This window comes from Odontomachus brunneus, unplaced genomic scaffold (assembly GCF_010583005.1).
Source record: "Odontomachus brunneus isolate Ranch 3 - 2012 unplaced genomic scaffold, Obru_v1 Obru_scaffold_026, whole genome shotgun sequence".
In the NCBI taxonomy this organism is placed as follows: domain Eukaryota; kingdom Metazoa; phylum Arthropoda; class Insecta; order Hymenoptera; family Formicidae; genus Odontomachus; species Odontomachus brunneus.
Window position 1 is genome coordinate 2377450 of NW_022639476.1, and position 27624 is coordinate 2405073.

A 27624-nucleotide genomic window follows, 5' to 3' on the forward strand; every position below is an offset into this window, starting at 1 on the left:
TTGCAGTGATATTAGTTCGATGTGTGGGTATGATTTACTTTGAAATTGTAAATACAAATACAGACAGTATAAATTTTTAATAAATATTTTAAAGTACGTTTGTGATTCGTCGTTGAGAGCAACTCTGCAGCGCCTCTAGTGTTGTTCCGCGTAACATTGTCGGACGTGCAGAACGTATATACAATAGATTTACGCGTTTGTATATTTAGTGAAGGTTACTACGTGGTACGTGTTGGCATGTTTTCCCAATTTGTATTGCCCCAATAAGTGCGTTTTATCATCGCGATATGTCATAAGTACAACGATCATCGCTAATGATAAATACTCGTATATTTATCGGATAATACGTGCGACGCTGATTATAAACGCGTAAAATGGCGTGGTTTGGAGACAGTTTGGCTAGCCTCTCTAATTTAAAGGGACAAATTGCGAACTTTACAAAGGACGTTCTGTCTGAGGGTATCGTTGACGAAGTAGGTGCGTATAAGTGTGCTGACGTTGTAATGTGATTCCAAATCTTTGCATTTTTATCGATACACAAATGACCAACAAAAAGCTAGGTTACATATATCAGATGATGGTTCTGTTTTATCGGCCGAGAAATCCATTTAACAGCTGGCGGGAGTAACTAGCACTTGTAAAATTATTTTATAGATTCTCACGAAATATTATATTGAAAATAATTGCTTATTAACAGATGAGAACTTTTCGTGAGATCACCTGTATATAGATGCGATTACAATCTTGATTGAAAATCGGTGTATATTTTAAATATATATTTTGTTAAGAGTTTTATATTTGAATGCAACAAACAATACAAGATCTCTCTTTGTGCATTCTTTTAATTCCTGAATCTCTTCTCCATGTGGTGTGCAAAATGTTATTATACCAAGTTCTATAATTACTTATAACAATCTTCTAGATATATTTAATTTTGGTTTTTATAATGTGAAGATTTTACATGTTAATAATTTTATATATTAATTATTTAGAAAAACACTATTTGAAAGATACAATTAAAAGATACAACTCAAGACATGACAGGCTTAAATTGAATGTCGCAGCATTAGATTTGAAACTATGACATGATTAGTATCAAACGACAGCGAAAGAAGGATATTATTATATCTTTGAATCACTTAGTTCTGCTTTATTATAAGAACTGCAGAATAGTCAGTTAGATATAAATAAACAGTAACTGTGTATGCTATGTAATAGTAATAGTGGTAATTGTTTGGTTATTACTTTTTTACAGATGAACGAGCAAAGGCATTGAAAGAAGCGATTGAGAGATGCAGCCAGCTGGAGGATTTGCTCAATACCAAAGATGCTGAAGTAAGTATATTTATATCAGAAATTTGTATTTTTTTTTTCAAATGCTAATCTTTATTTATATCCTCAAAGATATATTAATCAAGTATATTAATTAAACTTATACATATTGATTTGAATTGTATTCTTATATTTTAGATGCATTACTTTTATTGCAATAATTACAATCGACCAGACAACGAAATCTGGAAGAATCAAAAGTACTTTAATGGAAACTGTGTATGTGTGCGTGTGTCTGTCACTTAGGCATTTAATAACAAATTACAGAGGTTTTTTTAAATTCCAGGTATTAGTGTTTTTGTATACTAATAATAGACAACAACTTATTATTCAGCTTTTCCTCAAATGATTCTCAATAATAGCTTATATATAAATATATCCTTTACGTTCTGCTGAGAGTCATTGGATATACGCACAGATGTCTGCTGGCCTGATAAGCGAGGAGTTACACTGTGATTAGAAATTATTTTAACAGATGTCGCGTTCTCCCTAATAATCGTGAACGAGTGTAATGCAAACACGTGTGCGTTTTATCCGTTAATATATTACTACCTGGAATCTTTTGAATCGCGTGGGATAGATCTCACGTAGATATCGACGTTGTACGTAAAAAGAATGAAAAGGAGGAAAATCGATCAGTGAGTGAGTTTAGGTGAAAAGATTTTGAAGAGAAAGAAGCGAATAAACCGGTGTGAGACACTTCATATAATTACACGACGAAACACTTTCTATCGCGAACGACAGTCGAGAGGGGTTTTGGCGGCATACACTGAGGGTCGTACAAGATAACGCATCGAGAATCGGAAAGTGGGGACCGTTATCGTAATGCAAACATGAGATAAGGACGGCAAATGTAAACGCTCATCGTGCGTCCTGTATCCACAACGGTACCACCGGACTTCCTTCTGATTGTGCTTCCTAATATTTAAGGCGGAGACGCGATTATCTCAACCGTCTAGTTCACGATAGCATCTTTCTTCGCTTGAAATCGTGCTGATTTCTTTTTCTTTATTCTTCTTCACACAGTACGGTATCTTTATTCGTCTCAAAAATCACGCGCGCTCCTCTTCGTTTTCCGCGCTGCAGACTTGATAAACTTCAATCTCGTCAGTTCTAAATTACACCTGTGTACATTATACAATTGTATAATTCTTTTGTTAGATTATTATTTTTGGTTGCACATACTTTTTTAACGATATGCGTCCTTATTCTTTTCTGAATAAATTTCTCTTTAATCGCACACTCCTTATTAATGTCTCTCAAATGGAGTCTCCGCTGTGACACACGCGCACACACACAGAGGAAAAAATAAAAGGAGCAAAATTAGCATGTCGATTGCGACAGTTGTAGCCGTGATGATATCTCGCTATATTCAGCAATGCACAAGCTTACAATAATCCTTTCTTGCGTACAGATCTCCCTTCTGCGCCGACAAAACTACGAATTACAGACAGCCGTAGTCGAGATTAACGCAAAGCCCAAAGAATCGGTAAGTCGACGATTCTACATTCAACAATTCGCATGCCATGTAATCGTAAGAAGCGCACATTATATAATATCGAACATAACACTTTCTCTGACGTTTATTCGAGCCATAATTCGTCATTGTTGCCGGAATATCCGCGTAATATCGGGCGGGCAACGCGCACGGTGATTCTTTCCTTTCAAACGCAAGCGCGGTTTTTCGCGAACGTTCGACGCGTCAGTTATCACCTTTTCAAATGTAAGAGCCGCTCGCGATTACGTGACCTATAAACCGCACAGCGACGTAGTGTGTACACCTTCGTGCGCGCCACGCACACGCAAAGAGGTCGTATCCTCTCTCGTTAACATAGTCGAAACCTCAATCACCCAGCAGCGCGATAATTTATTGTTACGTCATTATAATAATAAGGATAATGCACACATGCAACGACCTTAAGTCACCTGGCCGTCGTTGTGGCTCATTAAGTTGCGAACATGATGATATAAGTGTGTACACACGCGAGGTGTGCGAGTGCGCTCTCGCGCGATAACAAAAGCTAGCCGTTCGGCATTACCTGGATAGATACTGTGCGTGATAGCAGTTGCGTTAATAGCAAAAAAGGTAATTTTTTTTTATCGGTTTCCAGATAAGAGACTTTTGTTTCGATGGCGCGTTCGCGGCACGTTTAGTCATATAACTTCATCGGCAGAATATCGTAACTTCAACAAATATGTGCGCCCGCGCCGTTCCTTTTTTTTTTTTTTTTTAATAGAAAAGCGTAAAGCAAGGTAACGACAATGGAAACGTTGTTGCAAGGTCTAACTTGGTAAGTATATTATTGAAGCATAAGACAGGCGGAGTTATCAGGGCGGACGAGGGAATAATACAAGATTAAATTGGCAGCTCAATCGATACCCAAGCGCGCTAACAGCACGAGGAGAGATAATTTATGGCGAAAGGAGGAAATGTACGAATTAACAGTAGAAGGGAATTGAAGTAGGAAGTCGAGAATATGTTACATTTTGAAAAATAATAATTATTTTGCGTGGCGGACGCGGAGGAGATATTATAGTAAAAATTACAACGAAATCCTGTCCACAGAAAATTACGACCGAAATTATTATATATTTGCTTAAAAATAAAAAATGTTATATGCACGCTTGACTTTGCTGTAGAATTATTATAATTGAATATTTTTTTTATATTAGGTAGATTATCAAATTTACTATCTCTTATTAATATAATTTGTATTTACTATATTTGTGTCGTGTATGACTTTTATATATTGTGATGCTAGAATCTCAATATAATCCAGTCTCACAGAAAGCATTGTAAAGAAAGATATAATTTTAATGTAATTTTTACTGTAAAATTTTCTCCTTTCTTAGTGTGCATTTTTTTAAGGATGATAATGACAACTTCTCGTGTAAAATTAACGAAAAAGCTCACAATCGTAAATTCAAAGCACACCTGTTCATCAGGCTCGAACTATATAGCGCGCCTTGGAACACCTTAAATTTTCGGCAACGTTAAGACGTATCGTTGTGTAGGACGCGCGCTTGCCCGCGGGGAGTTAGCTAAGAATGGCAGATAAGAAGGTAACCGCGCGTTCTTACACTTTATTACGTATCTTGGATCAACAAAGGATCGGTCCTGCCTGTGTGCATGGAACGCGTCACGAAGCTCTCCGAGAAGAGAACATGTTGTGCAACCTCTTTCGAATAAATCGACACGGTTGTCCTCTGCAAATTCCTTTTTGTTTCTCATCTCGATTACTGTCGCATTTTCGTTATATCGCCATCGCGATGATCCGCGGACAATGAGGAGGAAACCGTCGTGTAAGTGTGCATGCTGTTTACGAGCGAGTTTTGTCGATTTATTCGTGTAAACGAGTGCCAACACCCTCGGGAAACGCGCAGAGAGCTGGAGTGTTTCGATTTTCCAACTCCCTCGAGTCGTGACGCCTCGAAGGCTTGCAAAAAATGCAAGGCAGAAGATGGAAGGATGCGATGACTCATCGACCACGTGTTATTACGTATGTCGCGAGTGCAGCGGCTTAATAGTCCTTGAAATTCATCGAAAATTACTTAATGTATCGTTTATTGTTCAAGGGACGATAAACTTTTTGCGTATCTTCGTCCTTCGTTTTCGAACAAGAAGGTGGCTTACTGATACGTTGCCGCGATGTAAGTGTTATCGCGTAATAAGCAGTCGTTACGAAATTACGTTCGCGAGCAATTTCGTAAAACGTTGTGCATAATAATGTGATATGAACGATGCTACACGGTCGCGCGCTACGTTAATCCTTCGCGTATTAAACTTGACGCCGTTGCTGAAACGTTTCTCTGTTCGCTCGTCGAGCGTTTCAGGGAGGGATTGTATTTCGGCTTTCAAGACGATCGAGGGTTTCCGTTTCGTAGTTTAAACGTCGTAGTTCGGATTGTCCTTGATACGTTTTCGCGCAAAAGCGAAATAATTCGACGATCGAGGATTTAAATGCGCGGAACTGAAAGAAAAGGTGAGGAAAATCTAATATTATATTTGATATACAGAGAGGATTTCATAATAAAAATTGCTATAGAATTTTTGTAACACATATGTGCTACTTATATTTTAAGAATTGAAATATACTACTGTCAAATATTTGCTACATTTCTAGCGATATTTACGATGTTTCTTAGCAAGATAGATTTTACTGACTATATATTCCTGAATTACTAACAAGGAAACACCGCAAACCCGAACTCTTTGATTTTGATATACTTTTGTGAGTATGTAGAGTAAATCAATACATGAATAACAGTATATTCCATTTGTGTCTTGTCGCTATTCAAAGGTATGATTTATACTCTCAAAGTAAAAAGGACGATTCCACTTTTTTGTGTATTATTTTCAAATTAAAGGAGATAGAAAACAATTTTTTCGAGTAAATGATAAGTTAAATGCTGTAAATATTGACATAAGCATAAATAAAAAAATATCTATAGAAAATTTTTTTACAGTAAAAAAGGTATTTTATTTATGCTTATGTTAATATTTGAGCACTTAACTTACCATTAAACTTTTACTCGAAAAAATTGTTTTTATTTCCTTTAATTTGAGAGTAATACACGAAAAAGTGGGATCGTCCTTTTTACTTTTTTTTAAGAAAATGGAAAGAAATATTTGTGTATTAATTTTACGTAGATTTGATACATAAATCATTCTTTTTTTATATTAGTCTGACACGAATAATTCCTCGTAAATACATTGCACGCAATCAGCTCGAGAACTTTAACATCGAACGTCATGTGTGCGAATTTTACGATACAATGGCGTCCCGCAGTTCGTTTCGGCCGATCGATCTCGATTGGTAGCCTCGCGTAGCACCCTACAGTTTTACTTTCGCCGATAACGGACTGAAGTACGATAAGCGACGCTTAGTTACTATAAGGGTGGCTTAGTTTTCGATAGTGACTATGACGACTACTCGCGAACGCATGACTATAAATACAAGTCGGACGAGCTTGCATCAGAAATTAACCGAGTGCCATTCGCGCGATAAAGTTCCCTGGGTTAAAGTTTTGCTTTCGAAAGAGTCGAAAAGGTATGTGATACTATATGCATTCATGCGTATTCAGTGTCTGCCATTATCACTCGTTTCTATATTATTGTTCAAGATTCTCTGTTTAATATTGCGCGTTTATCTCGCAAAATTTCAAGCTTTTCCACAATTCATCTTGACTATGGCCCAAAGTGCAAAAGCCGGCGTAATACCCGAGTCGAAATTTCGATCCTACTTTCAGCCTTACTATTCCATTCAACATCTATTTTGATACTTTGCAATCTACATCAACTCTTTTGATTCTGTTTAATCTACCTCTGTCAAAATGTTGATCTTACTTTCAGCCTCGTTATTCCACTCAACACCTTTTGATATTTTGAAGTCTATTTTGACGCTGAAGCAAATGAGAAGAGAAATTTTAGATATCATCAGAGTTAAAATAGGAGTAAATTGTATCATTGGAATTAAACTTACTTAACTAATTCAGTTCCTACTGCGTTGTAGAATTCAAGATTTAACATATAGAGCCAAAATTTTATTAATTTCAATAATTTTATTCCAATTATAGCGTCGATGAGCAATCCTATTGAATCAATAGCATTTTCTTTTTCATGAATCGTTTTATACACACACACTCTGTTGTTGAACTCGCGATCTCGCTAATCAGGCAGCCCACAGTTTTGGGAACACCGCGACGTGTCACGGGATATATTTTTCAAGAGCATCAGAGGGACATAACGACAGGAGGTTAGCATAGCGTAGGGACGAACGGTACAATAACATCGTTAGAACGCTGCATTAGCATAACACTACCCGCGAGGATACTGCCACGTATTATTATCCGATCTATAGTCGTTTTCGATCGTTTCACCTCAACCTCGGTTCGTCATCCTTCCCCTTTCTTTTGTCAGAGGCGAGCCGTTTTTCGTAGCTCCGTCGAAAACCAACGGTGATACGCCGAGAATGAAACATCGTATACTACGGTAAGACTCGTCGATACGAGTCCTCGTCGTGAAGAAACAGCCAGATAAAGGCAAATTAAAAGGAGAGAAAAAACAAAACGCTCGTCGAAACGTGATGTATGAATGGTGAGACGGATTCTCGTCGGTGTTCCGCGTGCCCATAATATCGGTGCTTTTCTAACATTATCGTTATGATTCATCGTAGCTGACAGCGAGACGAGACGATCAGTTATTTATATTTCTCATTGTATTCCCCGTTTTCCCCTGCTGTGAACACGGTACACTTTCGCGTACACCCGAGCGAAAGAACGGGTCTCCGTGGTCTTCGTAGGGGACAATTCCGCTGTGGCGATCGCCACCAGTGCTTTGGCTAATGCTCTGCCATTTCCTTCAGCTGTGCCCGCAGCGTGAGCGCTGCCATAGGGGCCGATAAAAGTGTCCTGTGTCAACGTCTGTGTTAATAACAGCGACACGTCGTACATTCGTACACGGTGCACGCGGCAGTCCGCCTTAGGAAGGTTCCAGCGACGAGTGAGTAGTTTCATTGTCGGTTAACGTCATGCACGTTGGAAAATTATCATTTTCCTATTTTCCTCGGTGTCCAGACGATTTTCCTGCGTCTTGTCGGGCCTAGTTAGACGAGAGACTCGACCGTGTTTTCAACCGCTTTTCTTCTCATGAGACAGGTGTATTCGTATGATTTGGGAGGAAAGAGTTCTCGTGTGTCCCGTCAATGCGTTAATTGTGGGTCGGTTGATAGCTCAGTGATGTCGAGAATTGTATAGGAAATCAGGATTTCATGAATTAATCTATGTAGCAAAATTAATTCACGCGATTTAGTTAATTTCGACGGCGGAGGATCATTAGATTTGAGAACATCAGCACACTTTAAGTCATTAAGTCATTACTTGAAGCTTGTTCCACACGAGGTACTCAGATCTGAATGTAGAGTTAGATTTGAGTGTTTTACTTGAGTCATACAGTATAGGCGACGTTATCTATAATCACGATTCAGCTGAAAAATTCACATCCAACTCTAAATTTAAATCTGAACATCTCACATGGCAGAAAAAATTCGACTGGATGAATTTCTGTTCGATTCTGTTTAAGTTAACGAGGTTTCTTGAACAGAACTTGAACAGAATTTCGGTAACTTCAGCCGGGATTCTGCTTTGTTCATATTTCATCAGACACCTGGTTGATCTAATCAAGCTTTTGCTTCGTGCACACCTGAGGCAAGTTTCAAACAGTGACTATTAGTGCGAACCTATTCATCTGAATTCTCTTTTATCACTATAAAGTAAACTCGGATAAGATGGTCATACATTTTTCAAGTGCAAAAAAAATACATTTCTTATTGTTATTTCTTAATAGCGTTTGGCACATTACTTCACTGAAGCCTACAGTACATAATACCATCAGAGTTAAAAAGAAAATACTTCAGTGAAATTATTTATTACAAAAATATCAAAACATGAGCACTGGCCATCTTACCTAAAATGTTTAAGACAAGATGGCCATAAAGAATAAATGATACATATATTATATTCAAGATTCTGTACTTATTATTTCATAATATAATGAAAAAAACATAATTGACATATTCATTTTAGTACAGGATATTTAATACATATTATTTGTGAAAAATATAATATACATATAAAATAGAAACATCTATTACAAAACTTAAATTTTAAATCCAATTTTTGATCAAAACATATTGCGCATAAGATTTAATTATTGTAATATTGAAAGTAATTTTTTAAATTACAATTTACATATCTACTTTATGTATCTAATATTGATTGCGATAGTTTGACTATAATTTATTCGACGTTACAGCAAGTTTTAGTGGATACATGAGAAATTTTACAGGTAGTCGAAAATAAAAATATAGTATAATATTCATAATCTTGCTATTTCGAAAAATGTACGCACATACTCTACAATAAATACCGATTATTTTTGTGACTGATTACACAAACGCAATGTTCTGCAATTATTAGAGAAATTACAGCCTATGGCGATTTTTCCGGTATGGCCATCATATCCGAGTTTACTCTAAGCTACTTTTAGAGCCTTCAGCGATAAAAGAGAGTCCGGAATATGCACCAATGATTCGTGCAATTATAAAAATGGAGCAAATGGACGAGTTGAGTCTTCTCTTTTCGAACTTCGCGGTCGTTCTTTCGAGAGTCTCACTCCTCGAAGCGCGCTTTCCGCGTTTGCATGGTTAACCGCATGATTCACGAGTTTTGTGCTGTCGAGAAGTCCTTCAAAGAGAATGTTTCCTCGGTGAGTCGCGTGTTAGGATCTCCTTTCGTGTATTTTGGAGTTTTCCAACACGCCTGAACCATTTACGCAAGATTACATACGAATCGAGAAAGCCTTTCGTACGTTCCGTTCTCCTTCCGTCGTCCTGTCATTCACGTAAGTCCACTCGTCCGTCCGTCCGTTCGTTCGAGGTGTTCCGACATGAAATTGCACGTGTGCACACGAGGCATCCTCGCACAAATAGTCACCTTACGTGCACGTCGTTCCGCTCGCCCTCCCGCCGCTCCTCCAGCTCCGAAGGGTCGCGTTGCGCTGTGGAAGGTGGAGCTATCGAAGCGCACAGTCGTTCCTCGAGTCGCGCATCGCGCACACCTCGCAGACGTAAGCAGCGCAACCATGGATGACGACTATATTTTCTTCTTCTCTCGACAAGTCGCCTCGAATAAATGCGAATCCGAATGTCCCGCGGTGTTTCTTCCTCGCGAGCGTCTCGGCCCGAGAGCGCAACGAGCGGATCGAGAAGTCGCACATGGGACCAGCGAGCGTTTTCAGTTTTCAAGTAAGTCGCAGTAATCTGGCAATTGTCTCCTCTCCGCGCATCTCCCAAGTGTTTCTCTCGGTGGAAATGCGAACGTGTAGAGAAATGTACGCGGAGTGTGTCTCCCATTCAAAATTTCTCGGCGACGGATCTCTCTTTTTTTTTTTTTTTTAGTTGTAACTCCGTTTAGAAACGAATGTGTCTGTTGAGTTGCAACGATTTAGAAACTATTTTCAAATATATTCGGTCGAAGGGACGTTCGAAAGGAAATTTTTTTTACGTCCTTTACATATCCTATTGTACATTTTAAAGCTACGTGCTTTAAAACTATGTGTGGAATGCAACGTTCTATCTTTCCACCTCAAGTGATAAGTTCGGAATGTCACATTGGCGTATCGCGAAGTTAGAGAACGAAAGTACGAATAACGTCGGGATTTTTCTATCGCGCCATTTTTTGCGCGCGAAACGATGACCAGGCAACTTATCGCGCTCGCGCGTGCAGCTCTGCGGCTATTTCGTAAGGTTTTCGCGTCGGGTTTCAGGAGCGCATTCCTCGGCGAATTTACAGTTGATTTTTTACTCGTGAAAGTTTCAGCGGAATTAAATCGACCGTGAAGAGGATACTTTTATTTCTTTTAATATCATATAATTTATTTCTTTAATATCAATGTGATATAACTGCTGTAATTTAATTTTACGTATTTCTCTGTACGATAAGACTCGCGTTTCTCTTGATATTTCAACATTTAATTTTCGCTACAATAACGTCAAATTAACGTCCTGGTGTTCGTAAGATTAACGCATTTCCTTAATGTTATTGGACGATTAGAAGCACGTTCCATTGTTTGACAATAATTTCCTTCATAACCGCAGCATTTAATGATTAATAGAGGTGAATTAGCTGTAATTAATAGAGGTAATTAATAGAGGTGAATTTAGCTGTGATTAATAGAGGTGAATTAAGCTGTAGTCGATCTTGAGATTCTTTTGTTATTTATCGTATTGTCAATAAGTTCGATTTGCAAAAATATGAAACAATTTTTCTGCACATCAAAAAGTTCCCTTAGAAACCTTAGAACAGCGCGGGAATCAAGAAGGAGAGGCTTCTCGGAAAGATTTTAGCGGCAGATTAGTTAAAAATTCGCAACAAACTGAATATTGTCAGCAAAGTTCGACGAAAAGAAGAACGAACGTGAGCGATAGTTGATTTTTTTCTGTTGGACACGCGTTATTAACTACGTCGAATTTGTGCTTATTTCACATTAAGCTATGCTCACGGGTTATCTGTAGATAGTGCACGAAGGACAAGCTTACCTACGATTACTTAACCAACGCGACGTGCGCGATTACCTCGTGCATGTACGACGTCAGGTAGTATCGCATTAGTTTGCAAAAATCGCTATGTTACTTGCGAACGATAAAAGTCCAGGCGTATATTTATCGTGCTTGTCGAAATAAAAAGTCCGGCCACATATGTGCACACATGTGTGCGCGCACGTGCACGTAAGTCGAATGTGCGTCCGACTTCATGGGCAAAGTGAACTTCTTCAAGTAGCGAGGAGAAGTACAGGGAAAAAAAGAGAGAAAATTATTGAAATATATCGCTAAAAGCGACTCATCGGGTCGCCCGACTCGTTCGACGGGAATTCGCGAGCGCATTCTGCGTCAAATAAACAACTCCAACTCGAAATCATACATATGCTGTATGCTGTTATTAATTCATATCTTCGTACAATCGGTTAAAATGATGTCAGAGACGCGAGTATCCAGCTAACGTGCAACGCGCAACAGGTAGCGCGTGTTTGGTGCAAGGCATAAATTTTCACGTGTTACTTGATCCAATATATCTGCGCCTGAAACCCGCTGAACGAGAAAATTAGCTTCAGAAAATCGGGCTTATAGATCCGAGCGAGGCAAACGAAGCGTGCAGATGTGATCGAATGCCTGCTAAAATAGAAGTAGGAGGATTGTACAGATGTGTGTCTAGATTACGATACGAGACGACGATACATTTTGATCGCGTCGGTGACAACAGCTGTCAGGCAACCGACGAAATTCAGGCTCTTGAAAGTGACAGCAAAAGGCGCTAATACGAGACGTATCATGAGGTTTAGCGGCTGTTGCAGTTTTTGTATAATTTCCGAATCGTCCACTCCTCAAATTGCGCTTGTACAAGCGTAAAACGATTCCTAATCATATTTCTCGATGAAAACCGCGCCATCTTAAAAATTCTCAAGGTCCTCGATCCTCGCTATTGTTGAGTCGTATTTTAATGCCAGTTATCTGTTATTATATATATATCAGATGTTGACATTTTGACAGTCACTGTCACGTATATGTGACTCCGTTTTGCTGATTGCTGTCGTTATTTAAAAACTATACTTCTCGGTAGTAACAGTTTATAATTGTAATATTATATAGAAACTTTATAAAGAAGTGTTTTTCTCGATAATGATAATTTACAATTGTGATATTATAGAAGCCTTATAAAGAAATATTTTTGGTAATGACACTTTGCAATTGTAATGTTACAGAAGCTTTATAGAGAAATATTTCTCGATAATAGCTTACACAATTGTAATTACAGGCGCTCTCTATAAAGAAATATTTCTTTATAGAGAGTCTGATAATTATTAAGAAGTACTTCTTTACAGAGAGCATTATCAACAAATATTTCTTTATAGAAAGACTGATAATTATCAAGAGATACTTATAGAGAGCACTTGTAATATTACAATTGCGTAAACTATTATTGAGAAATATTTCTTTATAGAGCTCGTATAGAATATTAAAATTGTAAAATGTTATTAATATTTTACAATTTTAATACTATACGAGCTCTATAAAGAAATATTCCTCAATAATAATAGTCTCAAAATTAACATAATAACATTGTAGAATTATAATATTATATGAAACTGTACGGATTTATATACAAGTAGAACATTTTCACCTCTCAAAATATTGTTAAAACTTTTGAAATGCGGCGGTCGAAAAATTGTCCCGAAATAAGTGCGGCCGCAATAAGTATTAACGAATCCCACGTTATTAGAAATGTTAATTTCAATTGTATGTGGTTGGTATGTACAGGGAGAAAAAATTTTTCTTTTTTTGACGCGTGTGCACGTTGAGCAAAGATCAAGAACGACTAGTGCCGAGTACAGAGACGTCGGGTTTTCACCTACCCGGCGTATAACGACGAGCTGACTCCTCGTCTCCGATGACGACTTCTTACCTCGAGAAACGCGCTGAGCGTTAATTTCTGGGTATCCAACACCAGAGACGAGGTATATCATTCGCAACGTTTGTCAAAACGCTCGTCTCCGCCTGCGCCGACGTTTCTCCTCCGCGCGCGCTTCATTAGTGCCCACTGATACTCGTGTATTCTGTCCGTTAATTGACCGTTAATTACACCCCCGGCCCGAAAGTGTTCGCTAAAAATAACACTGTTGATAATAGAAATGTCGCGCATAAGTAACCGCTCGAAGTATCCGCAATTGGAGCGTTACTTGACACAGGATACTCGATAATACAAGGGTCATAGGAGTCAAAGCCGGAAATAGAAACGTATGGTTCTCATTCGTCGAATCGAACTGTGCCGTCGCGTGTGCACCAAGCTATTATTATTATAATAGAAAAAAACACTGTCATAATAGAAATTATTATTGCAGAAACTCTTTTGTTTCGACGCTTCTTTTGTGTAATTAGTAGCGAAATAGTCATACGAGGCTCTTGTTGCTTTGTCCATTGTGTTAATTTATTAATTTTATTTAATTTACTTTCATTTAATATGTCAATTATGCACCGGTGAACACCGGTAACCTCGCGTTCTCCTTTCATGAGGTTTAATATCTCGTTGCAAAGCTTTGCAATATCCAATAACTTCTATTTATTTTCTTATCTATTTTCTTTATTCGTTGCAATGAATGTAAATAAGAAAAAAAGTAGGCGAAATATCGGGCGCGATGCAGTTGCTGTCATTTATCGGGATTATTTGTTGAACTCTGAACCACACACGGATATTACTGGTACTCGATATCGCGTGTACGAGCTGTACGTTTGCCGCTTGTTGTGTTTGTTTGTGTGTGTATGTGTGTATGTATGTGCGTGCGTCGCGGCCACTTGGTTGCGTCACCGGCATCGTGGACATTATTATGTTCCCACTGACGCAGGTACAATATGCCTGCCACGCTATTAGAGCACAGCGAGCTACGTTAACCTGAAACTCGTATAAGCGGAGCGTGTGTTTCATAACGTTGCGCGCGCGCGCGCGCACGACCTATGGAAATAAAGCGTAAACGATATTCCTTTATCAGCAGAAATGCGTGTACGGTACGTACGCGAAACGGCTCGCTCCTCGGCGTAATTCCTCGTCTTGAGGAGGTGCGTGAATCGCGCACTTCGCAGACAAATATCCATCCCGCGGCCTTGCCGGCGTATGATCCGAGGAAAAACGTCCTCGTCGAGGTGCAATTACGTTGGTGACATGCGACGGGAAGAATCTTGCTCTATCTATCAGATTCCTGCAAGTCCCGATATGTTTAATTACAGCGAACAGACGATGATGACTGCGCGATGATCGTGAAAGGATGATCGTGAAAACTTCTTCAATTTGTAGAAAGATTTCACTTCCGCTCGGCGCACAGTGCAAAGCGGAAAGGCGTGCAAACTTTTCTAATAAGTCCCAAAATGTAATTCGCGTCCAATAGAAAAGTGCATTCTCTGAGAAAATCATTAAAAAATCAATTCTCCTATAAGTTACTATTGTACGAGCTTTGATGCGCGAACAAGACGCCAAGAGAGAATATTTAAGAAATAAAAAATATTTATTCGGTGAATACTATTGACATCTTTTTACTAACGCCGTTGAAATATTTTTACAATGAGAAAATATACATTTTTTAAAACCTCAGCTTTTCATGAAAGTAATTGATTTAAATAGAAGAATTTAGATTTAAATACGTTATCTTATTATATAATACTCATACGGAGCAAATATGTTTTATTTTTTAGATATTTTTCTTTCAGTGGGATGTCTTTCTCGTACATATGTATGTAGATTGCACAATTTTCGCGCGAAGAGAATCGATTTGTACGTGTTATATAAACGCAGCTCTACTGATTTTTTTACTTTATAGAGATATAAACAGTGGAAGAGTAAAACCTTAGTACCAGACGAATCAACATATCACAATTGAAAATTTTGCGGTCAGAACATTCACTTGCCGTTCAAGTTTCATTGTTTACATACGTTTTTGTATGCTGTCGGTCTGATATTGTGTGCTATTAGCCTGATGAATACGCAAAACGCGCGAGTACCTTCTATTTTTATTATTTCCTCGTATTTTTCCTCTTACACTTCCCATTATACGTACGAATTCGCAATGACGGCTGATAACAGCGACGTCCTCGTTGATTCGCGACGTCCTCGTTGATTTCTCATCATCGGGTAGATTACGATAACTCACGTTTGCAGTGCGATTGATAGGAGCTTCCTTTCCCACGCTTGGTATCAGGATTACGTTATCTCTGCGTGATGCGCGACGCACCAAGCGACCAGCAAAGCGACACCGTTGTATCTGCGTATAAATATTAGTTGTATGAAATGTTGGCGAAAAAAAATTCGAAAACTCGAGGGTTCCAAAGGCACGCTCGCCGCGTGGCCAATGGAAATTGTACGCAAAATCTACAAGCTGTTTTCCACACTCGCGCGAACTCGTCTCCACCTTCATGTGGTTCCTTTTATTCCGTCGACCGGATGACCAGCGTGCAACTTCTCGGAATAACGAATTTTATCAGTGGAATCATCGAGTCTCACGGCTGCTCTTTTCACTTGCAAACGCGTATAGTCATGCCTCCCACGTAAGTTTTATATAATTGCACGGGCGCCGTGTGTGTATGCGCGTGTGACGATTAAAATTACTTGCCAATCATTCCGCTCCGCAAATGATTTTTTGCGGCGCATTTATCGTGCGTTCGATAAACAAAATATTAGAATGCGTATACATATGCATAAATACAGTCAAGGACTTGTATAAATGTTATCGCGTACATTTCGTCGTATATTCGTCCGGACGGATGTTCGTCGCATTCTTAACATATCGAAATATGTAAGACGAACAAAAGAAAAGGCTGTTACCGAGGAAAGGTGGAGACTTTTGTCGTGAGACTGTATGCAAGTCAAACGACGCATTATTCCTTGACCTGACCCAACGAAACCTCCTTTCATATTCATTAGAATCGTCCCGCTTCGTGCCGCTTTGGACCACAAAACGCGTGACTGTCGCGTCTCCGACGCGCTCGTGCAAATCGATTTATATGAAAAGTAAGAGAAAAATAGTATACACACGCAAGGAAAATCGGAGATAAACCTCGGATAACAGTCCTGCATAATTCTCGAGACAATGATGTTACATTCGTAATGATACATTTTGTCTTTTGTGAGCGCATTTTAATGAGCAGAGGAGACAGAAACGCGCCGTTAGTGCAATCGTAAATCGACAATTAGTAAATAAAGTTTAACTGATATCTGCAAAACAAATTCTAAACTGCAGGTAGAATAGTTGTTGTGCGCGTCTGATATCGTTAATTCATTAATTAATCAACGAATGCTTGAAAAAAAATAGACAACGTTATTGTCAAGTTACTGTCTTCCGCACCTTCTGTCGCCACGCTGTTCACGTGAAATATTTCCTGTGAACGACTATCTTGCCTTGTTTTCTTTATTTTATTTTCTATTCTCTCCCTGTCCTGCTAGGGATATCAGGATGAAACAGTCAGATAAAAGTCGACGGTTTATCGCGCGCGAGAGATCGTCCAAACGTACAATGCCATTCTCAAGCCACAGGGCCAATATATCTATTAGCATTTCGACAGCAGCGTATCGTTCATCTCGAAAAGACTTTTCGTATCGATTACGCATCTGCTCTGTGGAATGGGAAACGCTGATTCTGAATATTCCATTCGAGAGCCTATTTTAAGGACAAGAACTGGAGACCACCTCCCGTTATGGGAATTCAATCGCCTCTATTTTTTCCCTCAAGCTGAGATGTGATGTTCTTACATCATTTTTCACTTGATTTTATATCGAAATGAGGAATGTGCTTCACTACGAAAGTATCGAAGTAGTATGCAGTTATAAAGCCTCTTAGAAGTTCGAAATTTCAAAACTATTTCGTATTTTCACAATCCATGTATACATTAATAAATACTTCACGAGTAGGTCTTCCATTTGGCGTCAGAAATTCACTTTTTTGTCAGATATTTTTTAAGTAAACGATTTGAAATATAAATTTAAGCATAGGCTGTCTTAATTCCCAAATATTAAGAATTTCAAACAGAAGATCTTAGTTCACAAAAACTAAGGATTTCATGAAAGCTCTTTTCACGTTTTTTGCACCTTCCTCTCGTTGCAGAGGGATACGAATCACAACGATGAAACGACCGAGGGGATGTTTTGGGACCCGTCATGCGACAACAATCGAAACGCGAGGAACCAGAATCATGTACGACAATTGCAGGAGCAGCTGGCTCAAGCCACCGTGAAAGTACGCGAATTAGAATGCGAATTGAAGCGCGTTGAAATGGTAATGATCATCGACAGTGCTTAAGACAGAGCCTTCTTGAATACGATATAAGCAGTATAATACAAACAGGTGAACTGTACGTCTTTGAAGGACGATATTCCCGATGGGCATCGAAGGGCTGAAGTTTTACGGGCGAAACAAGACATGCTGAACCGTATAATACAAATAGAAGAAAAGGTATAGAGCACTATATCAAGTATGTATTTATAACATCATCTTCCTGTTATAATCGTTGATTGTAATTAGCGTACAGTGGGAAATCGTGGTAATAGATAAGAAAGAAGATGATTGCTATTTTTCGCATAGAAACGAGTTTGAGGGATTCACAAAATTATTAAAGAAAATAATTTATTAAAAAAAGACATTTATAATTTGAGTTATTTTAGGAGAAATCCGCATGTGATTAGCATCGAAAACATCATAAAAAAAATTGATTAATATTTATTATTAATATTTCGTGTTTCTTTTTAGACTCGAGAAGCGGAACGAAACGTTAAACGCATCCAGTTGGATGAAGCCACTCTTGTTAGTGATTTTCGCTCGATAATGTCCAAATTAAACTCACGTGAAAAATTTGACTTGGTCAGCGGAGCTCTGAAAGCTTTGCAAATTGAAAGTGAGACATGCGGGAAGATGAAGGGTCACGAGAAATCTGATTCAGACGAGAAACTTGACAGATTGGGTAGCTTCGAGTACAATCCTTTAAAGCATCATTTTGACATGAACTCTGAACAGAGCAAGCAGAATAACACAAATGAGGAACAACATTCGACAAACAAGGAGGAAGTATTGCGAAAAAGGATAGAGGAGCTTGAAAATAAAAACAAAGATCTCCTGGAGACTATGGAAAAGTTGGACGAAGAACATTCGCAATCGATTGGTAAGTAGACATCTTTTTTGCAAGTATAGCAACTGTCATTTGTCTGCTGATGACAACTGTTTCTTTTCCTATTGACTGGCGATCGTTTAAAGATATATACTTTATTTTTTCCGCAGAAGAATTACTCTCTCTAAAGCAAGAAGCTAACAGGAAATATCGCTCCCTCCAAAGTGCACACGAACAACTTTCTACGGATTACAACGAAATTCAGAAAGAAATAATCAAATTGCGAAATAATGATACGCAAATACTCGATAAAAGTACTAATAAATTGGACAAGCACATTCAAGTAATACTTCCTTGCCAAGGAGACGACTCGATATCGGAAACAAGCGTTCTCAATGATATCAGCGAAAAAGTTAAAGCCATCTTAAGAAACTGCACTATAAGCAGTGTTGAGTCGGGAGAATCGATCTTCGAAGCTATTGCGAAGCAATACGTCGACGCTAAGTGGAAATTGGACGTTTTGGAAAGAAAAGTGACCGAGATCACTAGGAATCTAAAGGAGACTGAAGATATGAAGGATGCTCTGCAGATGGATTGCGAGGAATTGCAGTCTCATATCGACAGCTTGTTGATGGAGAATCAAGCTTTAAAATTGAACTTGCCACCTATTCCTGAAGCGAGCGAAGAACGCGTCGCTTCCCTGGAGACGGACGTGGAATCCTTAAGTGAAGAGGTGCAACGTCTTTTGGCGGAAAACAAAACGATACGCGAAACAAACTTAAATCTGACGCGCGTTGTACAAAATAAGGAATTGTCTTCAACAAGTGACAACCAATCGAAAGAGAACATTAATCGCGAAATCCATTCATGCTCAGAAGAAAACAAAGAGTTACAGGAAGAGATTGTTTTATTGAAAGATACAGCGGAACAGAAAGAATTTCTAGTATCTTTGAAAAAAGCTGAAAGTTCAAATGAAGATCATGAAAATATAAAGCAAAAATTAGAATTAGAAGAATTAGGAGAATTTGTAGAAGACGATTGTCGGGATATAAATATATATAAAATAATAAGAGAAAACAAAGATTTGTTAAAGAAGCAGGAACATTTGAAAGTGGAATTACAAGATTGGCAAAAACGTGACTTACAAAAGGAATATAATAGTTTTTTGAGCGATTTGCAGCAACAGCTGGATAAAACTATTTGCGAGAAATTCAACTTGCAAAATCGGATTATTTTGTGTAAGGAAAATGACTTGGACGAGATGCTGACTGAAATTGATACGAGAGAATCTCAACTAGCGAAATTGTATCAAGATAACGACAGACTAATTAAAGAGAATGCATCTCTGTCAGAGCAATTGGCCGCTACACACGATGAATCCTTGGATAAGATAGAGCTGCTGAATACAGAAATGTCGTTGCTTCAACAGGAACACGAAGACTTGAAACAGGAGGAGTCGACTCACAAAGGCGAATTGACTCACGCGAAGGAGAAATTACATGAGACGCAGGAGCATTACGCGAGACTGGAAAACGAGTGTGGTATATTGAAAACGCAATGTGAGCAACTTGAAATAGAAAAAGGAAATATTCAAAGTACAATGACGGAACGAGTAACGAGAATACAAGAGCTCGAGAAAGAGCTAAGTTTCAAAGAATCGGTCATAGGAGAATTAAATTTTCTACGCAACAAATGTCAGCTCTTTGAACAAGAGAGAGAAGCACTTTTGTCGGAATTTCCAAAAACTTCCTCAAATAACTTGACGTATTTAGATCAAACTAATGAGGGGAAGGAACTTGGAACTATAGATAATAATTTAGTTAAGATGGTTAACGTGGCGGAGGAGATGAAGGCGGAAATGCAAGATTTAGCGACAGAAAGGACGAATAACGCAACGTATGACAGTAACAAGCAACAAACACTCGAGCATATTATCGACGAAGAAAGACGAGAAAAGGATATCGTGAAGGAACACAATGAAAAGTTAACAAATGAAATTATCGAGCTACGTAGCAAGTTGCAAGCTGCCTTTGAAAGTAACAAGGAATCGACGGAGATGGCTAAACAAACTATTGAGAATCTTTCTCACATAATTCGAGATAAAGACAATGAAATAAGCGTTCTACGAGCTAATATTACAAACGCGAACAATGTTATCGAAAAAATTTCGAATAAGATCTCTATAATCGGTAAGCGAAATGATGAGCTTGAACAACTTGTCACCGTCAAACACAACGAGACTTTACGGTATCAAGATGAAATTCAGCAGTTGATCTGTCGCCTGAATGAGCAAGCGGTTCACATTCAGACATTAATCTCTGAGCAGACAATGAACGAGATGAGAAGTAAAGAGAATATAGAGGAAAATAATCATAACAAAATTGAGAATCAAATTGCAGAGCACCACGGGCAGAGAGACGAAATTGCAGCTCTGAACGAAAAATGCGCCGCACTGGAAGCTGCTTTGATCGAAGAGCAATCGAACAATAGAATTCTGCGGGACCAACTTACTGAGAGTCAAAGCAAGGGAACCAACGCCAACAAGGAATTGGAAAGGTTGAGAACGCATTTAGTCGAGATGGAATCGAGCTATACGGAAGAAGCTCTAATCGCCGAGAAGAATCGCGAAGAATTGGAAACGAAGTTATTGCAAGCCGAGGAGAAGGTGAAGAACAGTTCGATCGCTTACACATCGGCGAATATTAGGGCGAACCAGCAGGTTGAGACGTTGCAGCAGCAAATGGCTCTAATTATTCAGCAGAGGGATCAGATACAGGCAAAATTGTCTACCACGGAGGACAATATTTTACTACAATCCGCCTCTTTGACTAACTTACAGATAGTCTTGGAGCAATTCCAACAAAGTGAGTAAGAATTTCTTCAATACGTAATAATTTTTTATTTTTTATAAAAAGTAATTATCACGAGACTTTATGTCACGCGAACATTGCTTATTTGTATATTTCTCTTAGCAGCGAAATAAAAATTAAAATGCAGGTTGACAATGAACACACTGTAATAACACTAATGGTGTGCTTAAATTTACAGCTAAAGAACACGACATCATGTCGGCCACGGAAAAGATTCGATCTCAGCTCAATGAATCGTACGAGAAACAGAAGGAACTGACGAGTGAAATTTTGGTTCTTAAGGTTTGCCTCTTAAACATTCTTGACGCATTATTCTATTAGACAATTTTATTGAATTAATTCGCCATTGTGAAATTGTTGTGTATATGTTTACAGCAACAATTATTTGAGGCTAAAGAATGCTTGCAAGCTGCTTCTAGACTAAGCGAGCAGCTCGAGAAGAAGGACGAACAAATCGAGCGACTTAACGAAGAAGGTAACTATATAATCAAGTATTATACACTTTTAATATTGCCTGCATTTTGTTTTTTTGTTTATGGCATGATTAGTGTTTTTCAATTATATCGTTTTGTGCATCATATAAAGCGACTTGGTAAGTTTTTCTCAGTATCGCACAGAAGACAGGTTATATGTTTCTTACATATTTTTGCTTTCATTTTAACACATTGCAGTTAAGCGGTAAATTAAATCATACGATGCATACCGCACGAATTCCATTAATAATATTCTGTTTCTCGTGTGTATACACATACAAAAATATAAACTTATAAGCGGAGTTTAAGCATTTTGTACGAGAGAACATCTTATAAGAATGAAAGAATAAACGTGTCAACGAATCGACGAATATCGTTAATAATCATTTAAAACGTTAAAATTGAAGTGTTGAAACGCGACATCTTTTTGAGAGGAACATCTTCACGTAGACGTAAGATCGACAAAGCTTGGTAAGTTCGGCAGATCGCCGAACGAAATATTTTATTTGTACGTTTTGTGTGTATAGCTTCTTCGTAAATAACATAAACCACATATATTTAACTTAAAGAATATCAAGTAGTTTAAAAATGTGAAAGAGAGACATTATTTGTGCATTGTTATATAATAATAACGTAGCACGCGTGATCGATAGTAATAAATGCAATAGTAAGTATTGTCGAAATAAATAAGTCCCGATTTAATGATCAGTGTATTCACAATCTGTGACTAATCTGCGAAAGCAAAACACGTATTTAGTCCGGTGGTGTAATCAAATATCAGCTGGTAATTCTGGGGATTATGAGGGTAGCCCAGGATTCTTGCTGGTATCTGGCTACGAACTGGATCATCGCCTTTGCACACTAAATCACATATTGGTTGGTTCACGCAATTGCCCTGCTGGTGCTGGTTACTACGTTTCTGCACTTTACTACATGCGAGTTCTCGTTTTTCCCTTGGTGGCTCTAACGAAAATCATTAAAAAGAAAAGAAGAAGCAAGAAAAACGACCGCTAATGTTGCGTTGGTGCCCCTAGTATCTTGTTTTATTTCTTTTTCTTTCCATCCGATCGTTATTGTTTCACGTATTACTGTTATTTCGTAACTAATTATCGGTAAAATAGATTGTAACGATTTATTTCAGTAGAACACGATATATAAAGGATGTTTGTATTAACGGATTTGTACGTTATTATCTTGCATGTGGAAGCGATTATACTTTGTCGTTCATTTCTTTTCGGTACACGGAAGAGAAACTAACGTTTGTGGGATTAATTCCGATTATAAATAATAATATATTTCATGAATATTACACACACAATCACGACATGATCATGCAATTTATTTTCTGCGATGATGCAATTTGATCGCCATGCACCCTAACATGCATGCAAGATAGTAATAAGATATCAGGATCGATACAATATCAGAAGTAGGGCTTCAATGTTATTTCAGATCTGACACTGTCCGGTTATCCGTAAATAAATTTGATAAATTTGGGTAAATATAATATTTCATATTCGTATTATCCGGGGATTCGGATTTTTCAAGATATCCGAACAGTTGAAGCATGCAATCCGGATCCAAGTTCGCAAGGGAATCGACGCTACCAAACAGACACGATCGCAGCAATCTAGATGTCTAAAAAATTTAACAATTAATAATATAAAATAGTTTTTAGCTGCAACTTGACAACTTGACCTGAGACTATCATACCTATTTATATATTTAAATAATAATAATTATATTTAAATAATAATTATTTCTAATAATTTTGTTATCAAATCAGAAAGTTCAATATTTTTTTTATATTTTATCTATTTTTTCTTTTTTAATCCTCAAATCAGAATTCTATTCTGAATCTCAGTTCTATATCCGGATTCGAATTTTTTTATGATCTGAATTTGGATCTAAATAGCGCAGTTTTCAGTTTAAGAATCGAAATCGATCTCGGATATCCAGATAGTCAGATATCCAGATACTTTGAAGCCCTAATCAGAAGTCATTTTGTATTGAAAATTGCTCTGTGTGTGTATGAATGTGTAGAGTTAGTTAATTAATTAAATATGCCAGACTATACGAGACACAGACACATATTAATTATAAGTGGGATTGTCTCGATACAATTACTACTGTTTTTATCTGGACTTGTCAATCAACGTATAGTTGATGCTTCTTTTAAGAAAAACCTCGATATTTCAACAATTTACGAATAATACTCAATTGGAAATGAAATAGTTTTGGCGAATGAAACTTCGGGGATAAACCTTTAAATTCGTCTACAATTGTTATAATAAATTCTATGAATTTTATATACTTTAATGACTATATTATTCTGAATTTGATAAAAATGATCTTTGAAAACTTGTAAGGAACTTTTTATGTCATCTCATATCTTAATTACATTATGATTGTAATAATGATACATTGTACATATATATAATGATATGTACTAGCGCATAAATTAAAATATATTTGTATCGGTAATACAAATGTATATATAACGTTATATATGCCGAGTGATCTAATATAATTTAATGGATCGCTTCTAAAGGTATGACTTAAAAAGATAATATACGGGGTTAAATTGTTTCGAAAGGCACATCAAATGTTGCATGCGTTTGTTTGAAGGGTGCAGCCGTTTGCAATGAACTCATGCGATATCTGACTCGGTATTTAACTCCTGTGTTACCCTTTTCGTTTGCTGTATACTTTCAGAGATATATTCATTTATAAAAGTTAATAGGCCATCCTGTATATGTATGTATGTATGTATGTGTGTGTATTTATATATCAATGCGTAATCATAATTTGGTAGCGATGACGTGGGTAATCTCATGCGGTAACTGTGAGCGTGTAAATAGGAGAAGCTCATATTACCTCGTGGGGTTTCCCACCCGTTACCACGATTCGTCAAAATTATAAATTTTTCGGATCGGTCAAAGATCACTTTTGCACACGTAAATCGATCGATGAAATTGTCGAGAATGATCATATTTCCTCAGCCATGGCAATCCAATAGCATAATGGCAGGCATGCCGTAATTTTCTGTAAATGTTCGCAGCAACGTGCGGTGATCTGCAAATTTTTAGGAACTTTATACGCAGGATGGCGATCCCGAGTGTTACAAATTCCGTTTCCTCCCTGAAAAACCCCGGTCAGAGCTCGAACGCGCTCTGCTACGTGAGCGAATGCGGATTGTTATTACTAAAAGCGCTTCTTCATACTTCTAGTGGCATGCGTGCAACCTTTAGTTTTGTTAGAACGGCATGATAAACGAAGAATGCAGCATGCGCAAATTAAGGCGCAGGTGAGAGTATTGCATCAGGTACTGATGTGATGTCGAGACAACCAGTACTTGTGTTAATACTTACGCTTGTGTCTTTCCAAGCTACCAATTCATCGACTTTGCGACGATGGACCGCGCACAGTGTACATAGAAATTGTAAATTTCATCATTAATTTCTCGATCAAGTGCCAACTATCACGATTAAGAAACTTCGAAAAGCGAAAAAACATAATCTTTTTGTAGATAGATACATTTATCTAACTCTTCTTCTTCTCTCCACTTCCTTCGTTTTTTCTCATTCTTCTCTCTCGAGTTAACAGTCTAAATTTGTTTGAAATATTCGCATAAATCAAGACTTGCTTTCATCAATCCTTTCCCACTTTTATGTATATTAATGTTCATAATTATCGATTTCTCTCTAGTGGTGCAACTGACGACGTTAGTGAACACCACCAACCAACAGGTAAAAGAAACGATGGAACGTGATGAGGGAAAAGTGGACAAGTGAGTAAAGCATAATCTTTGCTACGTTTGACACTTGTCTACAGGGCCAAATAAAAACAGTCATCTGTTTTTTTTACAGAACCCTCGTTAAGAATCTTCTTTTGGGTTACTTATCCTCAACTACGTCGAATAAGTCTTCGATCCTTAGAGTTTTCGCCACCGTTTTGGATTTCACCGACTCGGAGAAGGATAAAACTGGCTTGAACAATGCGACTACGCAAGGCAACTGGCTGCTGCGTGCCGACAAAGGCGGTAGTGCACTATTAAAAGTACGCGATTATTTACTATAAATATCAATTGCGAATTATCTTTAATAAAATCGATAATTTCTGCTTGTGATCAAAATGTACAAACACGTAATGATTTTATGTATCTTGCAGAGCGAAGAAACATCTCTGACGACAGCCTTCGTGAGATTTTTAGAAAGCGAATCCAAACCAAAACCTCAACTGCCAGCTTTGCCGATTTTGAATTCAGTAAGTGAGAGAAGTCTGTCCTTTGCGATTCTCCATTCATTAAAAAACATCACTCATTGAGCACTTTTGCAGCCTTCCTCTCGGCCCGGATACAATAAACAACAGTCGTCATTGTCGTCGACGTTGGCATCGTCGTCGTCATCGTCGTCATCGTCGTCGACGTCGTCGTCGTTATCATCGTCATCGTCCTCCTCATTGTCGACACAGTCCACATTGTTGTTGTCCAATGTTGCTCTTCCGACATTCCCAGATTTCGTTCCAGCCAGAAACACGGGGTCTATTTTGAAAGAGGTGTTGAAGGATAGTTGATATTATACGCTGTATTAAACCATGTACAAATTATATTAAAGCTTTATTAGATTGTATTTTATTATCAGGATTCTTTATGATAGCCGATTTCTATTGTATCGTTGCATTGCTTTGTCGAAAAGAGTGAAGAAACAACGCGTAACTGTACGGTATACTCGAACGCAATTAGAGCTTGAAATTTATCAAAAATTCTGTAATTTATTGTTGACGTATTCGCGAGACTTTACTCTTTTGCATTTAGCATTTCCTTCATTTATGTAATACAAATGTGCTGTATATAATTAGACAACGTTATTTTTCGTACTTAACTTTTGTATTTCCGAAAATTTGACACTATATGCATTGGAATTTCATTAAATTCAGATTTTGTTATTTTCCATTTTTCTACCAATACAATAATGAGATTGTTTATTTGCGTAGTATGTTATGCGAGTTATTTTTAGTTAAAGCACGCCCTCATTTGTGTGCAATACTGTTTATTTACTGTTTCGATACTATTTTTTGTTTCGTGCCGCTTTAAGTTTAAGTTGATCATTTCACGAAATTGGTACGGAAGAGAGTTTGTTCTCGCCGAAGAAATCTGACATGTATAATCTTTTATATAAACAAAAATACAAATGGGACATCAAAGAGAGAAACATGTATATTAAACAAGATCATGTTTGGGTTATTTCGATTAGATTAATACAAAGATTTAATAATTATATATTATATTTGATGAATAAACTTGTTGATTTTAAATGGAAAAACTGATGTACTAGAAGAACACGACAATAACTGATCTTTCTCTTGACACACACACACACACACATTCAATCATTATTTATAAAAACAAAAAACATCAATGGTAAATGGTAAATAATAGATTCTTTGCGCATTTCATTTGAAATAGTTTTAATATAGCCATTATAAATGTTACAATGAACGGAAAGTATGCTAGATCGCCTCGTGACAGAAAAAATAACAAAGTTCTCTGTAACGATGACACAACATGACACTGCAAGTAATAAATACATAGTAAGGTTTCGTTGTATAACCAACTTGCGTACTATGGGCATAAATACAAAATAAAACTATGTATTTGAACAAAGTTAGTGTACAAAATATAGATCTATTCAACGAGATTTCATAATACATACACTATTATTATTTTGTAATATATATGAACGCACCAACTTA

The 27624-nt window shown here is 37.6% G+C and overlaps 1 protein-coding gene and 1 long non-coding RNA gene across 4 annotated transcripts; one reads left to right on the plus strand and one right to left on the minus strand.

The window, feature by feature from the left end:
• Positions 1 to 175: 175 nt before the first annotated feature.
• On the plus strand, positions 176 to 27624 carry LOC116842652 (thyroid receptor-interacting protein 11-like). 3 transcript variants are annotated; one of them, XM_032812161.1, is made up of 13 exons: positions 176 to 477; positions 1256 to 1335; positions 2747 to 2821; positions 17531 to 17701; positions 17771 to 17878; positions 18173 to 18581; positions 18698 to 21391; positions 21576 to 21679; positions 21773 to 21872; positions 25579 to 25660; positions 25740 to 25929; positions 26041 to 26136; positions 26209 to 27624. In XM_032812161.1, exons 1-13 carry the CDS (start codon positions 375 to 377, stop codon positions 26443 to 26445), a joined length of 4449 nt encoding a protein of 1482 aa, XP_032668052.1. In that variant the 5' UTR covers positions 176 to 374; the 3' UTR covers positions 26446 to 27624. The 3 variants fall into 3 exon arrangements, with proteins under 3 accessions (XP_032668052.1, XP_032668054.1, XP_032668053.1); XM_032812163.1 differs by lacking the exons at positions 176 to 477; positions 1256 to 1335; positions 2747 to 2821 and adding an exon at positions 6327 to 6383; XM_032812162.1 differs by lacking the exons at positions 176 to 477; positions 1256 to 1335; positions 2747 to 2821 and adding an exon at positions 9907 to 10136.
• LOC116842655 lies at positions 12847 to 15979 on the minus strand. The gene is made up of 3 exons (XR_004377755.1): positions 15842 to 15979; positions 15491 to 15694; positions 12847 to 14638 (listed from the first exon to the last, which is right to left on the minus strand). It is a non-coding gene; the product is annotated as an uncharacterized LOC116842655 (long non-coding RNA).